At 54.1% G+C, this 15822-nt stretch overlaps 1 protein-coding gene across 1 annotated transcript in view; it reads left to right on the plus strand.

Moving 5' to 3' along the window:
- Positions 1-4067: 4067 nt before the first annotated feature.
- The window catches only part of LOC140354518 (polycystin-1-like protein 2), a 61371-nt gene continuing 49616 nt past the window's right edge, over positions 4068-15822 (plus strand). Inside the window, exons 1-2 of the mRNA XM_072439554.1 lie at positions 4068-4221; positions 11072-11271. Of these exons, the coding sequence (XP_072295655.1) occupies positions 4068-4221; positions 11072-11271 (354 nt within the window). The remainder of the gene's footprint in view (positions 4222-11071; positions 11272-15822) is intronic.

Raw genomic sequence — 15822 nt, forward strand, 5'->3', positions numbered from 1 at the left:
CCTCCATAAGTCACTTGTGGACTTTTCTTCATCTGATCTAAATCCTCCAAATATTTTTTACTGCTTCAGTCGATCTGAGTCATTCTAGTGTGTGTGAGGGGCGTGGCTAAAGCTAGTGCGTGTGAGGGGCGTGGCTAAAGCTAGTGTGTGTGAGGGGCGTGGCTAAAGCTAGTGTGTGTGAGGGGCGTGGCTAAAGCTAGTGTGTGTGAGGGGCGTGGCTAAAGCTAGTGTGTGTGAGGGGCGTGGCTAAAGCTAGTGTGTGTGAGGGGCGTGTACAGTAACGTTTCTCTTGTTGCTTAGTAACCTGTTCTTCATGAAGACCACGCGTGACTTCAATGACGGTCACCTCTGGCTCTCGGTGGTCAATCGACCTTTGACCTCCAGCTTCTCCAGGGTCCAGAGAGTGTCCTGCTGCTTCTCTCTGCTGCTCTGCACCATGCTGACCTCACTCATGTTCTACGGCCTGCCCTCTGACCCCTCAGAGCAGGTCATGGACCTGGGTAAGACCAGGACCAGACCAGGACCTGGACCAGGACCAGGACCAGACCAGGACCAGACCAGGACTAAACTTCTGTGTTTGTGCAGGTCATTTTGAGTTCACGCTGCAGCAGTTCATCGTCGGGGTTCAGTCGTCTCTCGTCATGTTTCCTGTCAACATCCTGATCGTCAGTCTCTTCAGGTTCTCCAGGTCCAGGACCTGCTGCAGATCTGGACCAGACTCTGTGGAGCGCATTATCAAGGTGAACACTGAAGACTAAACCAGGTCTGAACCCGGACTAAACCAGGACTAAACCCGGACTAAACCAGGTCTGAACCCGGACTAAACCAGGACTAAACCAGGACTAAACCAGGACTAAACCAGGACTAAACCAGGTCTGAACCCGGACTAAACCAGGACTAAACCAGGACTAAACCAGGTCTGAACCCGGACTAAACCAGGACTAAACCAGGACTAAACCAGGACTAAACCCGGACTAAACCAGGTCTGAACCCGGACTAAACCAGGACTAAACCAGGACTAAACCCGGACTAAACCAGGACTAAACCAGGTCTGAACCCGGACTAAACCAGGACTAAACCAGGACTAAACCCGGACTAAACCAGGACTAAACCAGGTCTGAACCCGGACTAAACCAGGACTAAACCAAGACTAAACCCGGACTAAACCAGGACTAAACCAGGTCTGAACCCGGACTAAACCAGGACTAAACCAAGACTAAACCAGGACTAAACCAGGACTAAACCAGGTCTGAACCCGGACTAAACCAGGACTAAACCCGGACTAAACCAGGTCTGAACCCGGACTAAACCAGGACTAAACCAGGACTAAACCAGGACTAAACCAGGACTAAACCAGGACTAAACCAGGACTAAACCAGGTCTAAACCAGGTCTGAACCCGGACTAAACCAGGACTAAACCAGGACTAAACCAGGTCTGAACCCGGACTAAACCAGGACTAAACCAGGACTAAACCAGGTCTAAACCAGGTCTGAACCCGGACTAAACCAGGACTAAACCAGGACTAAACCAGGACTAAACCAGGACTAAACCAGGTCTAAACCAGGACTAAACCAGGTCTAAACCAGGTCTGAACCCGGACTAAACCAGGACTAAACCAGGACTAAACCAGGACTAAACCAGGACTAAACCAGGACTAAACCAGGACTAAGCCAGGTCTAAACCAGGACTAAACCAGTTCCAAACCAGGACTAAACCAGGACTAAACCAGGACTAAACCAGGTCTAAACCAGGACTAAACCAGGACTAAACCAGGACTAAACCAGGACTAAACCAGGACTAAACCCGGACTAAACCCGGACTAAACCAGGTCTAAACCAGGACTAAACCCGGACTAAACCAGGACTAAACCAGGTCTGAACCCGGACTAAACCAGGACTAAACCAGGTCTAAACCAGGACTAAACCAGGACTAAACCAGGACTAAACCAGGACTAAACCAGGACTAAACCAGGACTAAACCAGGTCTGAACCCGGACTAAACCAGGACTAAACCCGGACTAAACCAGGTCTGAACCCGGACTAAACCAGGACTAAACCAGGACTAAACCAGGACTAAACCAGGACTAAACCAGGACTAAACCAGGTCTAAACCAGGTCTGAACCAGGACTAAACCAGTTCCAAACCAGGACTAAACCAGGACTAAACCAGGACTAAGCCAGGTCTAAACCAGGACTAAACCAGTTCCAAACCAGGACTAAACCAGGACTAAACCAGGACTAAACCAGGACTAAACCAGGACTAAATCAGGACTAAACCAGGTCTGAACCCGGACTAAACCAGGACTAAACCCGGACTAAACCAGGTCTGAACCCGGACTAAACCAGGACTAAACCAGGACTAAACCAGGACTAAACCAGGACTAAACCAGGACTAAACCAGGTCTAAACCAGGTCTGAACCAGGACTAAACCAGTTCCAAACCAGGACTAAACCAGGACTAAACCAGGACTAAGCCAGGTCTAAACCAGGACTAAACCAGGTCTAAACCAGGACTAAACCAGGACTAAACCAGGACTAAACCAGGACTAAACCAGGACTAAACCCGGACTAAACCCGGACTAAACCAGGTCTAAACCAGGACTAAACCCGGACTAAACCAGGACTAAACCAGGTCTGAACCCGGACTAAACCAGGACTAAACCAGGTCTAAACCAGGACTAAACCAGGACTAAACCAGGACTAAACCAGGACTAAACCAGGACTAAACCAGGTCTGAACCCGGACTAAACCAGGACTAAACCCGGACTAAACCAGGTCTGAACCCGGACTAAACCAGGACTAAACCAGGACTAAACCAGGACTAAACCAGGACTAAACCAGGACTAAGCCAGTTCCAAACCAGGACTAAACCAGTTCCAAACCAGGACTAAACCAGGACTAAACCAGGACTAAACCAGGACTAAACCAGGACTAAACCAGTTCCAAACCAGGACTAAACCAGGACTAAACCAGGACTAAACCAGGACTAAACCAGGACTAAATCAGGACTAAACCAGGTCTGAACCCGGACTAAACCAGGACTAAACCCGGACTAAACCAGGTCTAAACCAGGTCTAAACCAGGACTAAACCAGGACTAAACCAGGACTAAACCAGGTCTAAACCAGGTCTGAACCAGGACTAAACCAGTTCCAAACCAGGACTAAACCAGGACTAAACCAGGACTAAGCCAGGTCTAAACCAGGACTAAACCAGGTCTGAACCCGGACTAAACCAGGACTAAACCAGGACTAAACCAGGACTAAACCAGGACTAAACCAGGACTAAACCAGGTCTAAACCAGGTCTGAACCAGGACTAAACCAGTTCCAAACCAGGACTAAACCAGGACTAAACCAGGACTAAGCCAGGTCTAAACCAGGACTAAACCAGGTCTAAACCAGGACTAAACCAGGACTAAACCAGGACTAAACCAGGACTAAACCAGGACTAAACCCGGACTAAACCCGGACTAAACCAGGTCTAAACCAGGACTAAACCCGGACTAAACCAGGACTAAACCAGGTCTGAACCCGGACTAAACCAGGACTAAACCAGGTCTAAACCAGGACTAAACCAGGACTAAACCAGGACTAAACCAGGACTAAACCAGGACTAAACCAGGTCTGAACCCGGACTAAACCAGGACTAAACCCGGACTAAACCAGGTCTGAACCCGGACTAAACCAGGACTAAACCAGGACTAAACCAGGACTAAACCAGGACTAAACCAGGACTAAGCCAGTTCCAAACCAGGACTAAACCAGTTCCAAACCAGGACTAAACCAGGACTAAACCAGGACTAAACCAGGACTAAACCAGGTCTAAACCAGGACTAAACCAGGACTAAACCAGGACTAAACCAGGACTAAACCCGGACTAAACCCGGACTAAACCAGGTCTAAACCAGGTCTGAACCCGGACTAAACCAGGACTAAACCAGGTCTAAACCAGGACTAAACCAGGACTAAACCAGGACTAAACCCGGACTAAACCCGGACTAAACCCGGACTAAACCCGGACTAAACCCGGACTAAACCAGGACTGGTGAAGATGAAATACACTAAAATGACGGTTGTTTTGCAGAAAGTGTCTAAACTGGTCCAGTCTCTGTCCAAGTCCAGACTCAGACGACAGAAGGATTTGGACAAAGTTCTGTTGGAACTGGAAGAGTTTGTGTCACTGAGACTTGTGAAGAACACACTACACCAGGAGAAGAAAGGTCAAACACACACACACACACACACATAAAACACACACACACACACACACACACACATAAAACACACACATAAAACACACACATAAAACACACACATAAAACACACACATAAAACACACACATAAAACACACACATAAAACACACACACACACACACACACATAAAACACACACACACACACACACACACACATAAAACACACACACACACACACATAAAACACACACATAAAACACACACACACACATAAAACACACACACACACACACACACATAAAACACACACACACACATAAAACACACACACACACACACACACACATAAAACACACACACACACACACACACATAAAACACACACACACACACACACACATAAAACACACACACATAAAACACACACACACACACACACACACACACACACATAAAACACACACACACACACACACATAAAACACACACACACACACACACATAAAACACACACACACACACACACACACACATAAAACACACACATAAAACACACACATAAAACACACACATAAAACACACACATAAAACACACACACACACACACATAAAACACACACACACACACACACATAAAACACACACACACACACACACATAAAACACACACACACACACACACACATAAAACACACACACACACACACACACACATAAAACACACACACACACACACATAAAACACACACATAAAACACACACACACACATAAAACACACACACACACACACACACATAAAACACACACACACACACACATAAAACACACACACATAAAACACACACACACACACACACACACACACATAAAACACACACACACACACACACATAAAACACACACACACACACACACATAAAACACACACACACACACACACATAAAACACACACATAAAACACACTCACACACACACATAAAACACACACACACACACATAAAACACACACACACACACACACACATAAAACACACACACACACACACACACACACATAAAACACACACACACACACACACACACATAAAACACACACACACACACACACACACATAAAACACACACATGTTCCGTCCCATCGAGTGAAACACCGTGAATTGTTTTTGATTGTTTAATAAATTTAACCAATGGTTCAAACATGAGGAGAGACCAGACACAGCCCTGTCTGACCCCTCTGTCCAGAGCAAACATGAGGAGAGACCAGACACAGCCCTGTCTGACCCCTCTGTCCAGAGCAAACATGAGGAGAGACCAGGCACAGCCCTGTCTGACCCCTCTGTCCAGAGCAAACATGAGGAGAGACCAGACACAGCCCTGTCTGACCCCTCTGTCCAGAGCAAACATGAGGAGAGACCAGACACAGCCCTGTCTGACCCCTCTGTCCAGAGCAAACATGAGGAGAGACCAGACACAGCCCTCTCTGACCCTTCTGTCCAGAGCAAACATGAGGAGAGACCAGACACAGCCCTGTCTGACCCTTCTGTCCAGAGCAAACATGAGGAGAGACCAGACACAGCCCTGTCTGACCCCTCTGTCCAGAGCAAACATGAGGAGAGACCAGACACAGCCCTGTCTGACCCTTCTGTCCAGAGCAAACATGAGGAGAGACCAGACACAGCCCTGTCTGACCCCTCTGTCCAGAGCAAACATGAGGAGAGACCAGGCACAGCCCTGTCTGACCCCTCTGTCCAGAGCAAACATGAGGAGAGACCAGGCACAGCCCTGTCCGACCCCTCTGTCCAGAGGCAGTGACCATTGGTTTTAACTTTTAATGTTGGACAATCATAAAGAGCCCTGCAGCATAACGGGGATGAGAGAGGGGAGGACATGCAGCATAACGGGGGTACTATAGTACTACTATAGTACTATAGTACTATAGTACATACAATAAGTACAATATAAAGTATGTTGTGCAGTAGAAGTGACAGGGAGTGACAGGGAGTGACAGGGAGTGACAGGGAGTGACAGGGAGTGACAGGTGTTCATGAGGGAAAGAAACTGTTCTTATGATGGGAGGTTCTGGTCCTGAGGGGAGTGGCCTCCTGCAGAGATGAAGTCTGCAGCCGATAACCTTCTCAGCAGAGGGCGCTGTAGTCTCTGTTTGGCCCTGTCTGTGGCTCCAGCGTACCACACAGTGATGGAGGAGGTGATGGAGGAGGTGATGGAGGAGGTGATGGAGGAGGTGATGGAGGAGGTGATGGAGGAGGTGATGGTGGTGCAGAGGGAGGAGTCCACAGAGCTCCAGGTTGTTACCGCTGCACCAGCCGCTCCACCTCCTGTAGACAGACTCATCCCAGTCCGAGATGAGACCGTCTTGGTGATGAGGGTGGTGTCGTCATGGTGATGAGGGTGGTGTCGTCGGTGTCGTCATGGTGATGAGGGTGGTGTCGTCGTGGTGATGAGGGTGGTGTCGTCATGGTGATGAGGGTGGTGTCGTCGTGGTGATGAGGGTGGTGTCGTCATGGTGATGAGGGTGGTGTCGTCGTGGTGATGAGGGTGGTGTCGTCGTGGTGATGTGGGTGGTGTAGTCATGGTGATGAGGGTGGTGTCGTCGTGGTGATGTGGGTGGTGTCGTCGTGGTGATGAGGGCGGTGTCGTCGTGGTGATGAGGGCGGTGTCGTCGTGGTGATGAGGGCGGTGTCGTCGTGGTGATGAGGGTGGTGTCGTCGTGGTGATGTGGGTGGTGTCGTCATGGTGATGAGGGTGGTGTCGTCGTGGTGATGTGGGTGGTGTCGTCGTGGTGATGAGGGCGGTGTCGTCATGGTGATGAGGGCGGTGTCGTCGTGGTGATGAGGGTGGTGTCGTCATGGTGATGAGGTGGTGTTGATCCTGGTGTAGGTTCCCGAGGAGTCCAGGTGCTGCAGGTGAAGTGGAGAGCCAGGTTGATGGTGTCGTCCACAGACCTGTTGGTTCTGTAGGTGAACTGCAGGAGGTCCAGCAGGAGGTCCAGCAGGAGGTCCAGCAGGAGGTCCAGCAGGGGGTCCAGCAGGAGGTCCAGCAGGGGGTCCAGCAGGAGGTCCAGCAGGGGGTCCAGCAGGAGGTCCAACAGGGGATCCAGCAGGGGGTCCAGCAGGAGGTCCAACAGGAGGTCCAGCAGGAGGTCCAGCAGGGGGTCCAGCAGGGGGTCCAGCAGGAGGTCCAACAGGGGATCCAGCAGGGGGTCCAGCAGGAGGTCCAACAGGAGGTCCAGTAGGGGGTCCAGTAGGGGGTCCAGCAGGAGGTCCAACAGGGGGTCCAGCAGGGGGTCCAGCAGGAGGTCCAACAGGGGGTCCAGTAGGGGGTCCAGCAGGAGGTCCAACAGGGGGTCCAGCAGGGGGTCCAGCAGGAGGTCCAGCAGGGGGTCCAGCAGGGGGTCCAGCAGGAGGTCCAACAGGGGATCCAGCAGGGGGTCCAGCAGGAGGTCCAACAGGAGGTCCAGTAGGGGGTCCAGTAGGGGGTCCAGCAGGAGGTCCAACAGGGGGTCCAGCAGGGGGTCCAGCAGGAGGTCCAACAGGGGGTCCAGTAGGGGGTCCAGCAGGAGGTCCAACAGGGGGTCCAGCAGGGGGTCCAGCAGGGGGTCCAGCAGGAGGTCCAACAGGGGATCCAGCAGGGGGTCCAGCAGGAGGTCCAACAGGAGGTCCAGTAGGGGGTCCAGTAGGGGGTCCAGCAGGAGGTCCAACAGGGGGTCCAGCAGGGGGTCCAGCAGGAGGTCCAACAGGGGGTCCAGTAGGGGGTCCAGCAGGAGGTCCAACAGGGGGTCCAGCAGGGGGTCCAGCAGGAGGTCCAACAGGAGGTCCAGTAGGGGGTCCAGTTGGGGGTCCAGCAGGAGGTCCAACAGGGGGTCCAGCAGGAGGTCCAACAGGGGGTCCAGTAGGGGTCCAGCAGGAGGTCCAACAGGGGGTCCAGCAGGAGGTCCAACAGGGGGTCCAGTAGGGGGTCCAGCAGGAGGTCCAACAGGGGATCCAGCAGGGGGTCCAGCAGGAGGTCCAACAGGAGGTCCAGTAGGGGGTCAAGTAGGGGGTCCAGCAGGAGGTCCAACAGGGGGTCCAGCAGGGGGTCCAGCAGGAGGTCCAACAGGAGGTCCAGTAGGGGGTCCAGTAGGGGGTCCAGCAGGAGGTCCAACAGGGGGTCCAGCAGGGGGTCCAGCAGGAGGTCCAACAGGGGGTCCAGCAGGGGGTCCAGCAGGAGGTCCAACAGGGGATCCAGCAGGGGGTCCAGCAGGAGGTCCAACAGGGGGTCCAGTAGGGGGTCCAGCAGGAGGTCCAACAGGGGTTCCAGCAGGGGGTCCAGCAGGAGGTCCAACAGGGGGTCCAGTAGGGGGTCCAGCAGGAGGTCCAACAGGGGGTCCAGCAGGGGGTCCAGCAGGAGGTCCAGCAGGGGGTCCAGCAGGGGGTCCAGCAGGAGGTCCAACAGGGGATCCAGCAGGGGGTCCAGCAGGAGGTCCAACAGGAGGTCCAGTAGGGGGTCCAGTAGGGGGTCCAGCAGGAGGTCCAACAGGGGGTCCAGCAGGGGGTCCAGCAGGAGGTCCAACAGGGGGTCCAGTAGGGGGTCCAGCAGGAGGTCCAACAGGGGGTCCAGTAGGGGGTCCAGCAGGAGGTCCAACAGGAGGTCCAGTAGGGGGTCCAGTTGGGGGTCCAGCAGGAGGTCCAACAGGGGGTCCAGCAGGAGGTCCAACAGGGGGTCCAGTAGGGGGTCCAGCAGGAGGTCCAACAGGGGGTCCAGCAGGAGGTCCAACAGGGGGTCCAGTAGGGGGTCCAGCAGGAGGTCCAGTAGGGGGTCAAGTAGGGGGTCCAGCAGGAGGTCCAACAGGGGGTCCAGCAGGGGGTCCAGCAGGAGGTCCAACAGGAGGTCCAGTAGGGGGTCCAGTAGGGGGTCCAGCAGGAGGTCCAACAGGGGGTCCAGCAGGGGGTCCAGCAGGAGGTCCAACAGGGGGTCCAGTAGGGGGTCCAGCAGGAGGTCCAACAGGGGATCCAGCAGGGAGTCCAGCAGGAGGTCCAACAGGAGGTCCAGTAGGGGGTCAAGTAGGGGGTCCAACAGGGGGTCCAGCAGGGGGTCCAGCAGGAGGTCCAGCAGGAGGTCCAACAGGGGGTCCAGAAGGGGGTCTAGCAGGAGGTCCAACAGGGGCAGGAGGTCCAGTAGGGGGTCCAGCAGGAGGTCCAACAGGGGATCCAGCAGGGGATCCAGCAGGGGGTCCAGCAGGAGGTCCAACAGGAAGTCCAGTAGGGGGTCCAGTAGGGGGTCCAGCAGGAGGTCCAACAGGGGGTCCAGCAGGGGGTCCAGCAGGAGGTCCAACAGGGGGTCCAGTAGGGGGTCCAGCAGGAGGTCCAGTAGGGGGTCCAGCAGGAGGTCCAACAGGGGGTCCAGCAGGAGGTCCAACAGGAGGTCCAGTAGGGGGTCCAGTAGGGGGTCCAGCAGGAGGTCCAGCAGGAGGTCCAACAGGGGGTCCAGCAGGGGGTCCAGCAGGAGGTCCAACAGGGGGTCCAGTAGGGTGTCCAGCAGGAGGTGCAACAGGGGGTCCAGCAGGAGGTCCAACAGGGGGTCCAGTAGGGGGTCCAGCAGGAGGTCCAACAGGGGGAGGGGGTCCAGCAGGGGGTCCAGTAGGGGGTCCAGTAGGGGGTCCAGCAGGGGGTCCAGCAAGGGGTCCAGTAGGGGGTCCAGCAGGAGGTCCAACAGGGGGTCCAGCAGGGGGTCCAACAGGGGGTCCAGTAGGGGGTCCAGCAGGAGGTCCAACAGGAGGTCCAGCAGGGGGTCCAGCAGGAGGTCCAACAGGGGGTTCAGTAGGGGGTCCAGCAGGAGGTCCAGCAGGAGGTCCAACAGGGGGTCCAGCAGGGGGTCCAGCAGGAGGTCCAACAGGGGGTCCAGTAGGGGGTCCAGCAGGAGGTCCAACAGGGGGTCCAGTAGGGTGTCCAGCAGGAGGTCCAACAGGGGGTCCAGCAGGAGGTCCAACAGGAGGTCCAGTAGGGGGTCCAGTAGGGGGTCCAGTAGGGGGTCCAGCAGGAGGTCCAGCAGGAGGTCCAACAGGGGGTCCAGCAGGGGGTCCAGCAGGAGGTCCAACAGGGGGTCCAGTAGGGGGTCCAGCAGGAGGTCCAACAGGGGGTCCAGCAGGAGGTCCAACAGGGGGTCCAGTAGGGGGTCCAGCAGGAGGTCCAACAAGGGGAGGGGGTCCAGCAGGGGGTCCAGTAGGGGGTCCAGTAGGGGGTCCAGCAGGGGGTCCAGCAAGGGGTCCAGTAGGGGGTCCAGCAGGAGGTCCAACAGGGGGTCCAGCAGGGGGTCCAGCAGGAGGTCCAACAGGGGGTCCAGTAGGGGGTCCAGCAGGAGGTCCAACAGGGGGTCCAGCAGGGGGTCCAGCAGGAGGTCCAACAGGGGGTCCAGTAGGGGGTCCAGCAGGAGGTCCAACAGGGGGTCCAGCAGGGGGTCCAGCAGGAGGTCCAACAGGAGGTCCAGTAGGGGGTCCAGTAGGGGGTCCAGCAGGAGGTCCAACAGGGGGTCCAGTAGGGGGTCCAGCAGGAGGTCCAACAGGGGGTCCAGTAGGGGGTCCAGCAGGAGGTCCAACAGGGGATCCAGCAGGGGGTCCAGCAGGAGGTCCAACAGGGGGTCCAGCAGGGGGTCCAGCAGGAGGTCCAACAGGAGGTCCAGTAGGGGGTCAAGTAGGGGGTCCAGCAGGAGGTCCAACAGGGGGTCCAGCAGGGGGTCCAGCAGGAGGTCCAACAGGGGGTCCAGTAGGGGGGAGGTGAGAGACTTGAGGTGGGAGAGGACCATGTGCTCAAATGACTTCATGACCACAGACGTAGTCACAGGGAGGGCATCTGACACATTTGTCGTGTGCTTTCAGAAGCTGGTCCTGATCCCAGTGACAGTGAAGAGGAACTTTACTCTGAACTCTGTCGCCTGGAGAAGCAGCTCAGTGACATCACGCTGGACCAGAACCAGGACCAGAACCAGGACCAGAACCAGAAACCGAGCCGGACCAGACTCCTGAGACCCAAAGGACCGAATCTACAAAGCTTCAGCCAGAGCCTCAAGAGAGTCCAGGTCCTGAAGGAGAGACTGAGAGAAAAAGAGAACTACAGGTGAGGAGGACTACAGGTGAGGAGGACTGCAGGTGAGGAGAACTACAGGTGAGGAGAACTACAGGTGAGGAGGACTACAGGTGAGGAGAACTATAGGTGAGGATAACTACAGGTGAGGAGGACTACAGGTGAGGAGAACTACAGGTGAGGAGAACTACAGGTGAGGAGGACTTCAGGTGAGGAGAACTACAGGTGAAGAGGACTACAGGTGAGGAGAACTACAGGTGAGGAGGACTAAAGGTGAGGAGGACTAAAGGTGAGGAGAACTACAGGTGAGGAGAACTACAGGTGAGGAGAACTAAAGGTGAGGAGAACTAAAGGTGAGGAGAACTACAGGTGAGGAGGACTACTAGTGAGGGGGACTACTGGTGAAGAGGACTACAGGTGAGGAGAACTACAGGTGAGGAGAACTACAGGTGAGGAGGACTACAGGTGAGGAGGACTACAGGTGAGGAGAACTAAAGGTGAGGAGGACTACAGGTGAGGAGAACTATAGGTGAGGAGAACTACAGGTGAGGAGGACTACTGGTGAGGGGGACTACTGGTGAGGAGGACTACAGGTGAGGAGGACTACAGGTGAGGAGAACTACAGGTGAGGAGAACTAAAGGTGAGGAGGACTACAGGTGAGGAGAACGGCAGGTGAGGAGGACTATAGGTGAGGAGAACTACAGGTGAGGAGAACTACAGGTGAGGAGAACTACAGGTGAGGAGGACTACAGTTGAGGAGGACTACAGGTGAGGAGGACTACAGGTGAGGAGAACTACAGGTGAGGAGAACTACAGGTGAGGAGGACTACAGGTGAGGAGGACTACAGGTGAGGAGGACTACAGGTGAGGAGAACTACAGGTGAGGAGAACTACAGGTGAGGAGGACTACAGGTTAGGAGGACTATAGGTGAGGAGAACTACAGGTGAGGAGAACTACAGGTGAGGAGGACTACAGGTGAGGAGAACTACAGGTGAGGAGAACTACAGGTGAGGAGAACTACAGGTGAGGAGGACTACAGGTGAGGAGAACTACAGGTGAGGAGAACTACAGGTGAGGAGGACTACAGGTGAGGAGAACTACAGGTGAGGAGAACTACAGGTGAGGAGGACTTCAGGTGAGGAGAACTACAGGTGAGGAGAACTACAGGTGAGGACTACAGGTGAGGAGAACTACAGGTGAGGAGGACTGCAGGTGAGGAGAACTATAGGTGAGGAGAACTACAGGTGAGGAGGACTACTGGTGAGAAGAACTACAGGTGAGAAGAACTACAGGTGAGGAGAACTACAGGTGAGGAGAACTACAGGTGAGGAGAACTACAGGTGAGGAGAACTCTGGTGAGGAGGACTACAGGTGAGGAGAACGACAGGTGAGGAGGACTACAGGTGAGGAGGACTGCAGGTGAGGAGAACTACAGGTGAGGAGAACTACAGGTGAGGAGGACTTCAGGTGAGGATAACTACAGGTGAGGAGGACTACAGGTGAGGAGGACTACATGTGAGGAGGACTACAGGTGAGGAGAACTATAGGTGAGGAGAACTACAGGTGAGGAGGACTACAGGTGAGAACTACAGGTGAGGAGAACTAAAGGTGAGGAGGACTACAGGTGAGGAGAACGACAGGTGAGGAGGACTACAGGTGAGGAGAACTACAGGTGAGGAGAACTAAAGGTGAGGAGAACTACAGGTGAGGAGGACTTCAGGTGAGGATAACTACAGGTGAGGAGGACTACAGGTGAGGAGAACTACAGGTGAGGAGGACTACAGGTGAGGAGAACTACAGGTGAGGAGGACTACAGGTGAGGAGAACTATAGGTGAGGAGAACTACAGGTGAGGAGGACTACTGGTGAGGGGGACTACGGGTGAGGAGAAATACAGGTGAGGAGAACTACAGGTGAGGAGAACTACAGGTGAGGAGAAATACAGGTGAGGAGAACTACAGGTGAGGAGGACTACAGGTGAGGAGAACTACAGGTGAGGAGAACTAAAGGTGAGGAGAACTACAGGTGAGGAGGACTACAGGTGAGGAGAAATACAGGTGAGGAGGACTAAAGGTGAGGAGAACTACAGGTGAGGAGAACTAAAGGTGAGAAGAACTATAGGTGAGGAGAACTACAGGTGAGGAGGACTACTGGTGAGGGGGACTACTGGTGAGGAGGACTACTGGTGAGGAGAACTATAGGTGAGGAGAACTACAGGTGAGGAGGACTACTGGTGAGGGGGACTACTGGTGAGGAGAAATACAGGTGAGGAGAACTACAGGTGAGGAGGACTACAGGTGAGGAGAAATACAGGTGAGGAGAACTACAGGTGAGGAGGACTACAGGTGAGGAGAACTACAGGTGAGGAGAACTAAAGGTGAGGAGAACTACAGGTGAGGAGAACTACAGGTGAGGAGAACTACAGGTGAGGAGAACTACAGGTGAGGAGAACTACAGGTGAGGAGGAATACAGGTGAGGAGAACTACAGGTGAGGAGGACTACAGGTGAGGAGAACTACAGGTGAGGAGAACTAAAGGTGAGGAGAACTATAGGTGAGGAGAACTACAGGTGAGGAGGACTACTGGTGAGGGGGACTACTGGTGAGGAGGACTACAGGTGAGGAGAACTACAGGTGAGGAGAACTACAGGTGAGGAGGACTACAGGTGAGGAGAACTACAGGTGAGGAGAACTACAGGTGAGGAGGACTACAGGTGAGGAGAACTACAGGTGAGGAGGACTACAGGTGAGGAGAACTATAGGTGAGGAGAACTACTGGTGAGGAGGACTACTGGTGAGGGGGACTACTGGTGAGGAGGACTACAGGTGAGGAGGACTACAGGTGAGGAGAACGACAGGTGAGGAGGACTACAGGTGAGGAGAACTACAGGTGAGGAGAACTACAGGTGAGGAGGACTACAGGTGAGGAGGACTACAGGTGAGGAGGACTACAGGTGAGGAGAACGACAGGTGAGGAGGACTACATGTGAGGAGGACTACAGGTGAGGAGAACTATACGTGATGAGAACTACAGGTGAGGAGGACTACAGGTGAGGAGAACTACAGGTGAGGAGAACTACAGGTGAGGAGGACTACAGGTGAGGAGAACTACAGGTGAGGAGGACTTCAGGTGAGGAGAACTACAGGTGAGGAGAACTACAGGTGAGGAGGACTACAGGTGAGGAGAACTACAGGTGAGGAGGACTACTGGTGAGGAGAACTATAGGTGAGGAGAACTACAGGTGAGGAGGACTACTGGTGAGGGGGACTACTGGTGAGGAGAAATACAGGTGAGGAGAACTACAGGTGAGGAGGACTACAGGTGAGGAGAAATACAGGTGAGGAGAACTACAGGTGAGGAGGACTACAGGTGAGGAGAACTACAGGTGAGGAGAACTACAGGTGAGGAGAACTACAGGTGAGGAGGACTACAGGTGAGGAGAAATAGAGGTGAGGAGAACTACAGGTGAGGAGGACTAAAGGTGAGGAGAACTATAGGTGAGGAGAACTAAAGGTGAGGAGAACTACAGGTGAGGAGGACTACTGGTGAGGGGGACTACTGGTGAGGAGGACTACAGGTGAGGAGAACTACAGGTGAGGAGAACTACAGGTGAGGAGAACTACAGGTGAGGAGGACTACAGGTGAGGAGAACTACAGGTGAGGAGGACTACAGGTGAGGAGGACTACAGGTGAGGAGGACTACAGGTGAGGAGAACTATAGGTGAGGAGAACTACAGGTGAGGAGAACTACAGGTGAGGAGGACTACAGGTGAGGAGAACTAAAGGTGAGGAGAACTACAGGTGAGGAGAACTACAGGTGAGGAGAACTACAGGTGAGGAGAACTACAGGTGAGGAGAACTACAGGTGAGGAGGACTACAGGTGAGGAGAAATAGAGGTGAGGAGAACTACAGGTGAGGAGAACTACAGGTGAGGAGGACTAAAGGTGAGGAGGACTAAAGGTGAGGAGAACTACAGGTGAGGAGAACTACAGGTGAGGAGAACTAAAGGTGAGGAGAACTATAGGTGAGGAGAACTACTGGTCAGGGGGACTACTGGTGAGGAGGACTACAGGTGAGGAGAACTACAGGTGAGGAGAACTACAGGTGAGGAGGACTACAGGTGAGGAGAACTACAGGTGAGAACTACAGGTGAGGAGAACTACAGGTGAGGAGAACTACAGGTGAGGAGGACTACAGGTGAGGAGAACTACATGTGAGGAGGACTACAGGTGAGGAGAACTATAGGTGAGGAGAACTACAGGTGAGGAGGAATACTGGTGAGGGGGACTACAGGTGAGGAGAACGACAGGTGAGGAGGATTACATGTGAGGAGAACTACAGGTGAGGAGAACTAAAGGTGAGGAGAACTACAGGTGAGGAGGACTACAGGTGAGAACTACAGGTGAGGAGAACTACAGGTGAGGAGGACTACAGGTGAGAAGAACTATAGGTGAGGAGGACTACAGGTTAGGAGAAGTACAGGTGAGGAGGACTACAGGTGAGAACTAAAGGTGAGGAGGACTACAGGTGAGGAGGACTACAGG

This window comes from Eucyclogobius newberryi, unplaced genomic scaffold, assembly GCF_026437365.1.
Source record: "Eucyclogobius newberryi isolate DKJ021-1_F unplaced genomic scaffold, fEucNew1.0.hap1 SCAF_91, whole genome shotgun sequence".
Taxonomy (NCBI): Eukaryota; Metazoa; Chordata; class Actinopteri; order Gobiiformes; family Gobiidae; genus Eucyclogobius; species Eucyclogobius newberryi.